The sequence below is a fragment of the Anabas testudineus genome, chromosome 19 (genome assembly GCF_900324465.2).
Source record: "Anabas testudineus chromosome 19, fAnaTes1.2, whole genome shotgun sequence".
NCBI lineage: Eukaryota > Metazoa > Chordata > Actinopteri > Anabantiformes > Anabantidae > Anabas > Anabas testudineus.
The window spans coordinates 16,102,476-16,111,188 of NC_046628.1; the positions used below are offsets into that span (position 1 = coordinate 16,102,476).

Consider the following 8,713-nt stretch of genomic DNA (forward strand, 5'->3'; position numbering starts at 1 on the left):
TACTTGTACATTCATTTTTTATTAGTAAGTTAGTTGGACTGATGCCAAGAACGAGTACTTAAACACTTAAATTAAATTAGCAGTATTGAGTTTTTATACTTAATAAATGAGTAAAACTGTTGTGATGTGTAGCTGGCAGGTTGTTGTAGTACCAGCATTATCCTGTGGGGGCAGAGCGGCGCTGTAACTGCGTAAATTACAGTAGCAGGAGAAGAAGAATTTGACTGGTAGTGGGCGCGTTTGGTACCTGCTCCAGTGTTCGCTGCTGTTTTGGACCCGACTGACAGGTAAAGTGCTACGAGTTAGATTTTACCTGTGATAAGGTGTATCTGTGTTGAGCTACTTTATTCGTGCAGTTTAGGTACGTTTTAGTTTGGCTAAGCTAGCCACTAGTGAGCATCCTCATCCCACTGGCTCGTTCATTTTGATGGGACTAGCTTGTTAGCCAGCTAGCATGAAATAACGTCAGCTAAATGTTGGCAGAAGCATCAGTGTAAGATGATACATGTATGAAACTTTAAAATAGCACATTGACAGAGATATTGTTTGGACTCAGCCAAACCACAGTTTGTGTCAGTACATGTCGCCAATGTTAGCCACTAGCATCAGTGCTGATATGAACAGTAGTGGGGGCTAAGCTATTCTTTTCATTAGCTACTTGATTACTTGTTAAAGTGCATCTGTTTAGAAAAGTCTTAAAAAAGCTTGAATTTTATCAAAAGGGCCTTAGAAGGTATTGTAACTGAATATTCTTGAAAATATCTTACTTGTTTGCTGTAGGCATTAAAGTTAGTGTAGGGAAGAAATAAAACAAAAGCGAGGCTGCTGCAGCAGTGGATTGTGTGTGTGCACTCTCACTGCTACTAGGTACAATAATGTAAAAGCAGAATATCTTGTGATAGACATGTGCTGACTTCAACAGAAACTTAAATTAACTTAATTAAATGCACAATTTTAACTGATTAATCCTTATACCCCTTTTCATGCTGCTTATTTAGCTCCAGAACCAGAGGTGGCAGGTCTACACAAACTCTATATAGACACATTAGATTACTTAAGTTGAAATATGTGCTCTTAAATATACTGAAAGGTACCAGTACTCGTCTAAATATGCTTAGTGATTTGCTTAAACATTTCTGAAATGGTTATTTGTTTATCACAAAATATTTGGTACTAAAAAGTCTTAAACTGTAAGAAGTCTGCAGAAATAAAATGTTTGTCAATGTTGACGTCTCAGCAGCACGAGCCATGAGTGAGTTCAGGATCCACCACGATGTGAACGAGTTGCTCAGTCTCCTTCATGTGCGAGGAGGGGATGGAGCAGAGGGCTACATAGACTTATTACAGAAACACAGGACTCCCTATGTCACCACTACAGTTTCTGCTCACAGTGCCAAGGTGAGAAATAAACCTTAAAGAAGGTTAGTAAGGTTTGATAGTACGATAGTACATTAAAAATGATTTGTCATACCCTATGTGGAAATGAATGAGTTGCTGACTGTGGATATTCTGCTCATTGTGGCTGTTACATTGTTTTTAGGTCAAATTGGCAGAGTTCTCTAAAACTCCTGAGGACTTTTTGAGGAAATATGAGGAGCTCAAGTCCAAAAATGTTCGCAACCTTGACCCTCTGGTTTATTTGCTCTCCAAGCTCTGTGAGGATAAAGAGGTAATGTATGTGTATATGTAGCACCAAATCACCACAGAATTAATCTCAAGGCACTTTACAGACATTCACATTTTACTAATTACATATAGTTGTGCTTATTACTACAAAGCAAATTAATTCTACTTAAACTACTTAATTTTAATTAATTTATAACATTTCGTGAATTTCACTCTTGTTTAAAAAAAGCTAATGAACTGCATTACTGAACTGTAATACTCATTCTACCTCTGATCCTAGCATCTTGGTTGTTTTGTTTTCCCTAGACTCTCCAGTCCCTGCAGCAGAATGCCAAAGAGAGGTCTGAGTCTTCAGCAAACACAGCATCAACCACAACCACTAGTTACACTCTGCCTCAGACCAGCACCAAGATGTCCATGCAGGAACTAGAGGAGCTGCGAAAGAAGCTCGGCAACGTGACGGCCAGCTCCAATGCACCACTGGTGAGCGTTTTTCACTCAAATCAAGTAGATCTAGTAGTAGTAGGCTGGTCCATGAAACACTGTAAGATGGGTCACTTCACAAGAAACAACAAAACTTTTTTTTTTAATCCCCTGTGGAGAACATGTGTGAGACTTTTCATACCCTACCCCAAGATTCTTTATGATTCCTATCAGTATTGCAGGTTTTAACATCTTATGCCAACTGTAATTGATTGGTTTATAATTTTGCCTGCAGCCGGCTGAAGTCACACGGAAGATGCTGAGGGACAAACACAACAAGAAGAACCCCACCCAGCCCAACCCTGTGTTTCCTAACTGGGTGTACGACCGCCCTGCTCTTATTGGAGACTTCATTACCAGCCCCACGCTGCCAGGAGAGCCCGCTGTAGCTGTTGGTGAGTAACAAACTTTTCTGTTTCTGCTGCCCGACACTAGATTTAGGCTATTGCTGCAAGTGTTGATGATGTTATCTGTCATCAGGTACGATGCCTCTGGTTGCGCAGGAACAAGCTCTGGTGGAGGATCTGCTGTTTGTCCTGATTGGAGTTGATGGGCGAGACATCACAGCTCAGCCTGTACTGGGGAGGCAAAACCGCTCTTTTATTGTTGATGCAACACTGGACATGTCTATTAAAGAGCTGGTGAACAGAATATTACCAGTTGCATCGTATTACTCCACTGCAACGCGGTGAGTGTGTTAAAATGTCTGACATATACTAGTATCTAACTGACTGTGTGTGTTTAAGATTTTTTTGGGGGGGGCTTTGCCTGTATTTGATAGTAATAGTATTAGAGAGGCAGACAGGAAACATGAGAAGAACAAGAGAGAGAAACCAGGGGCCCTGTGGTTATGTGGCATGAGCTGTAACCAGCTCTCTTCCAGAAGCAGTATTAAATGCTGTGGTGTATGTGTCTTACAGTTTTATTGAGGAGAAGTCATCCTTCGAGTATGGGCAGGTGAACCACGCCCTGACAGCAGCAATGAGGACCCTGATGAAGGAGTATCTGATCCTGGTCACTCAGCTTGAGCACCTCCAGCGGCAGGGCCTCCTGTCCTTGCAGAAACTCTGGTTTTACATCCAGCCCACCATGCGGACCATGGAAATACTGGCCTCTATTGGTGAGAATCTAAACATGAGTTTTAGCTGGTAACCAGCTAAAACTAATGCAGTCTGTCCTACATCATACAGAGAGATGTTTTTATATGTGGTGACCAGACTGCATCTTTCAGAATTAACAAAACTGAACATCATCATCTTCACGAAAGAAGATTTATTGCAAGACTGCTTGGTTTAAAGTGCATCGCTTTTAACTTGGTGTAAACCGCTGAGTACGTGCTCTCATCAGCAGATGAAGCATTCCTTCTATCAACCAAGACCAAAAGTTCCTCTTTTTGTTGGTTTCTTTCATCATGGGTAGGCACTTGTTCAGTTTTTTGTGTGCTACGTACCATCTGTGGTATATTAGAAGATGATGAAGAAGATGTCTCAAGAGCTTGAAGTATTTTGTATCTACATTTCTCTAGATTACATTTTAGGGTAGTTTTTAACAACAGTACATTAATAGAATTCTGTACTAACAACATGTCTCCATGTCCAAATCTAAATCTTGAATGCTGCAGGTCCTCCAAGTGCCTCGTTTTAACCACTGGATGGTGAACAGAACCAGGTTTTTGAGAGTTAACATCAAACAAAACAAGTTCTGGGGCTCAGACACCAAATTAATAAAATAAAGGTCACAGGATGCTTTATTGTGCAGAATAATTTATAATAATTTTACTTATAAAGTACTTTTACAGACACTTAAAGACATTTCACAGAGATCAGTGATGTCTTTGCAGTTGGACTCAAAGCAAGTAAGCGTGTCATTCTTTTAGAAATACCTCAAATTTATCTACTGCTACTTTTGCAGCATCTTCAGTAGACAAAGGAGAATGTATGGGTGGGTCAACGTTGAGCCTTCTCCATGACCGAACCTTCAACTACACTGGTGACAGCCAGGCTCAGGAGCTGTGCCTCTACCTCACTAAAGCAGCCAGTGTCCCTTACTTTGAAATCCTGGAGAAGTGGATCTACAGGGGCATCATTAAGGATCCATACAGGTACACGCGGTCTCTCCCACAATTTAGTCACCTGCTGAAAATACTGGCTCACTAAGAAAACACACTTCTAGCACTCTATCTGCTTTGTGTTTGTAAATGATTGCATCCATATTTTACGACAACACAGCGAGTTCATGGTTGAGGAACATGAGCTGCAGAAAGAGAAGATTCAGGAGGATTATAATGACAAGTACTGGGATCAGAGATACACCATCGTACAGCATCGGATCCCCTCGTTCCTGCAGAAAATGGCAGACAAAATATTAAGCACAGGTAAAGGACTGAAGTAAAGCATTTTAAAAGCCATTCTTAGACAAAATATTTTACTTAGTTTTTCTTATGTTGTACAGGAAAATACCTCAATGTTGTGCGGGAATGCGGCCGTGACGTGACGTGTCCTGATGCTAAGGAGGTCCTGTACACCCTGAAGGAGAGAGCCTATGTGGAGCAGATCGAGAAAGCCTACAACTATGCCAGCAAGGTCCTGCTGGACTTCCTCATGGAAGAGAAGGAGCTGGTTTCACGCCTAAGGTAAATGCCTAATGGTATTTTCAAATTATCTAAAAAGTTGGAGTGACAGGAAAGATGAGAGACGACAAGTAGCTGCATGTCCTGTATGGAAACATCTGCCTTTGTCATGTTTCTCTACTCATATTCAGTGAGAATAAAAATGTATTCAATTTTAAGCTCCACTTATCTAACCCCAGAGGGTTCTTAATTAATTTGTATTATATGTAGTGATACTGGTGTATTAATTTATTGTCCCTGTGTTGTTTTTATTAGGTCCATCAAGCACTACTTTCTGATGGACAAAGGGGATTTCTTTGTGCACTTCATGGACCTGACGGAGGAAGAACTCAAGAAACCAGTGGATGATATTGTTCCTCCCAGACTGGAAGCCCTGCTGGAGCTGGCTCTGAGGATGAGCACTGCCAACACAGACCCCTTCAAAGATGATCTCAAAGTGAGTGGAAATCCGAATGTACCTCCATGTTCTCAGAGCTCTTTTTAGTAGCTTAATGGTGACTTTTTGTAATTGTTTCCAATGAGACTGAAGTGTTTTCTTTGTCCTTTTTGTTGCTCAATGCCTTGTGTTTTTATGGGTCTTGCATTTTTGCAAAGTAGCCTGAACACCTCCAATTGAAAAAACAGCTGGAAAGTGCCCAACACTGTTATAGTTTATAGATTAAAGCTATAATTTTAAAGGCAACACTTCTCTTACAAAAGAAAACAGCTGCTCCACTGCTCCAGTAGAGAAACCAGAAACTTTAAGTTGTAAATAAGCAGTTAAAAGAATGAAATAAATAAAAAGTTCAGTACTTGGTAAGAAATCTAACTTCAAAAGTAACTCCCTCAAAAACCTCTGCACCAACTAACAACCGACTCTATTCCTTACACACTTAGCTGGTACGCACTATATGATTAATAATCTATTAAGTCCAGTATTATGAAGTCCTTCGGTCTTCAGCTGTTTGCAGACTGATCTCATGAACTGAGACTCATGTTGTTTCTCACTTTACATTCAGACTTCATCTCCTCTTTCCACAGATCGACTTAATGCCTCATGATGTCATTACTCAGCTGCTGCGAGTGTTGGCTATTGAAACCAAACAGGAAAAGGCCATTATTAATGCAGAACCAACAGACGTGGCCCTCAGCGGCCTCGAGGCCTTCTCCTTCGACTACATCGTCAAATGGCCGCTGTCGCTCATCATCAACAGGTTAAGAGTTGCCACTAGGTTTCACCTCAGTTTGGATTTAACACTAAACTAGCACACACCTTGTGCTGCCTTCATAAAAGATAAATATAATATAATAACATTAACTGTACGTAATCTCTACAAATGTATTCATTTTCAGAAAAGCGCTTACGAGGTATCAGATGTTGTTCCGACACATGTTTTATTGTAAACATGTTGAGAGGCTGCTGTGCAACGTGTGGATCAGCAACAAAGATTTCAAGGAGTACTCCTTACATTCTGCCAAATGGTAAACTGATGTTAAATTTGATGTGAACTTTAAAAGATTTAAAACATCTTAATCTTAATCAGCAAAATGTCCTTACTTACTCTGTTCAAACTACGTCCACGCAGGTTTGCTGCTGCATTTGCCCTGCGTCAGCGCATGCTCAACTTTGTGCAGAACATTCAGTACTACATGATGTTTGAGGTGATGGAGCCCACCTGGCACATCATGGAGAACAACTTGAAAACAGTGAGTGAATGATCTGTCCTGTCTGATTACTTCGTTTCACACTTTGAGAGCAGGACTCACACTAAACACTAAAAAATCAACCAACAGGTTGCAGAGAACACGTGATCTAATGTTTTCTGTGCTGCCTTCTTTTGCTCCAGGCATCAAACATTGACGATGTGCTTTGCCATCACACCAGCTTCCTGGACAACTGTCTGAAGGACTGCATGCTGACCAACCCCGAGCTTCTCAGGATCTTCTCTAAACTTATGTCTGTCTGCGTCATGTTCACGAACTGTATGCAGGTTTGTTACCTGCTGTTTGTTACAAACCTCTTACGTCTGAATCATTTAAGCTGATATAACAGAACATGTAGCACTAAGAGACTGTAAAACCTGGTAAGACTCCAAGTTTTTTTTCTTGACTCTTGCAGCGGTTCACTCAGAGCATGAGGTTAGAGCGTCTGTCTCTGGAGCAGGGAACTATGGATGGGCCTCCCACTCAGAGTGAACATGCTGAGGAGGCAGAGAAGAAGAGGCTGACCACAAAGGTATTTCCAAACATCCAAGATATGAGCCGACCCCCTCTAGGACCCAATATTAAAACAAGTACTCTATGTACTTAACTGTAGACAATATCCTACTTTCCAAATTGAGAACATGTTATGAAAAGTTGAGAAGCTATTCCAACTATTTAATAACTTGCACACAAAGGTACTGCAGCTTTTGTGCTTAACTTGTCTTTAAAAAGCAGGTTTGTGTTTTGTTTTTTTGTTTTTTTTTACTGCTTCAGTTTTTAGCCGAGCATGTGGACTCCCTTCAGTCAGATGCAGGCTTCGAAGCCACCATCAGCAAGTTTGATAGTAACTTCAGCATGCTGCTGCTGGACCTGCTGGACAAGCTGAGCATCTACAGCACCAACGACTGTGAGCACAGCATGATCAGCATCATTTACAGGTAAACTGTGAACGTTTTGCATGCATTCACCTTTTTTGTGTTACTTCCTTGCTGCATTTTACTGCTGTATCTAGCTTCAATAGATGTTCCACAATGTGAAACGGGCAAACGTGCACCAAAGTCTCACAGACCGTGACCTGAGACTTGAATACGTGAATTTCGTATTTGGTGTATTTCTGCCCTCTATTGGTCATTTGCAGATTTTATTTGCAGAATGTAGATAAACCTAATCCTGCCATTTATGTAAACAGCTGATAAGTTGCTGACTCAGTTTGTATAAATTCACAGGTTGGATTTCAATGGATTCTACACAGAGCGTCTGGAGAAGATGGCAATAGAGCGCAGTCAGAAAGCAGCAGTGTAGCTGGTTTGTCCTGGTGTTTAGACAGTCGTCCAGCAATAAAGACGCCCTTCACTCATGTCTTATCAGTCCAACAGCAGCACCCAGGAAGCTGCCATGTTCATTCAGATATCTAATACTATGTGTATCTTATTATGTACTGTAGGAAATCATCATTTCAATGCTTCTAATGTACATTTTAAGAACTGAAGAACTAAAATGTTTATTCTGCTTGACTGTGTTAAGTGATGACACTTTTTATGGGTAACTTATTTTACCTGTGATAATGAAAATGTGTTAGTTTTCATTAAAAAGAATCAACTGACTGACTTTAGTTGTCTGTTCCCTTATTAATGCAGTAAAATCACTACGGCTTTTAATGTCTATTATCTCATATTAATTCATGATCGCATCGTTTTTTAAGGTAAGATCAGTTGATAAAGTATAGTTTGTGTCCAGAAAGTGTTTTTTAAAGTTAGTTTTTAAGAACTATACTTTTATAGTTGACCTTAGCCTAGCTAATGTTTGGCCATGCTGTGTGTGTAGCTAGCTAGTCACAACGTTCACAGACACAACACTAAACTTTAATTTTAGCTTTTAAAAACATTTGTATTGTTCCAGGTTTGTGTGTAGATTTTATTGTGGTCAGAAAATTTACGTTTTAAGACACATTCCAGGAAAAAACGGTGAAAAATCTAATAAGGTTTTGACTTGTACAACAAAGATGGCGGCCAACGGCTTCTCGCAAAGTTGAAAATAGTTTTAATGCTAATGAATAATTTAAAATAATGTTTTAAACTGGATATTTTTACTTAAACACGTTACTGGATATTTTCTCCACTAATCTGTTAATTGACACTACATTTTAAAGGTGGTTGGATGTGTTGAAGTGTATTTAAGTGTAACAAACTAGTTAATATTCCTCAGAAATATTATAGTATGTATAATAATATATTATCAGAATAGTTGGTTGTGAAATGTTTTATTTCTTAAGTGTCATTTCTGACTGACCGT

The 8,713-nt window shown here is 39.9% G+C and overlaps 1 protein-coding gene across 1 annotated transcript; it reads left to right on the forward strand.

Moving 5' to 3' along the window:
• The first annotated feature begins 213 nt into the window (after positions 1 to 213).
• Positions 214 to 8,025, forward strand: tubgcp2 (tubulin, gamma complex associated protein 2). The gene is made up of 18 exons (XM_026352078.1): positions 214 to 287; positions 1,238 to 1,398; positions 1,541 to 1,669; positions 1,933 to 2,109; positions 2,345 to 2,504; positions 2,590 to 2,797; positions 3,030 to 3,229; positions 4,021 to 4,210; positions 4,338 to 4,483; positions 4,561 to 4,741; positions 4,994 to 5,174; positions 5,759 to 5,931; positions 6,071 to 6,199; positions 6,304 to 6,424; positions 6,565 to 6,708; positions 6,837 to 6,953; positions 7,196 to 7,359; positions 7,648 to 8,025. Exons 2-18 carry the CDS (start codon positions 1,249 to 1,251, stop codon positions 7,721 to 7,723), a joined length of 2,646 nt encoding a protein of 881 aa, XP_026207863.1. The 5' UTR covers positions 214 to 287; positions 1,238 to 1,248; the 3' UTR covers positions 7,724 to 8,025.
• The last annotated feature ends 688 nt before the right edge of the window (positions 8,026 to 8,713 follow it).

Excerpts from the sequence above, each read along its gene's own strand:
- tubgcp2 (XM_026352078.1), top strand. The coding sequence starts at position 1,249 with ATGAGTGAGTTCAGGATCCACCACGATGTGAACGAGTTGCTCAGTCTC. Across the intron at positions 6,425-6,564 it reads TGGAGAACAACTTGAAAACA|GCATCAAACATTGACGATGT; the intron begins GTGAGTGAATGA and ends CTTTTGCTCCAG. Across the intron at positions 6,709-6,836 it reads TGTTCACGAACTGTATGCAG|CGGTTCACTCAGAGCATGAG; the intron begins GTTTGTTACCTG and ends TGACTCTTGCAG.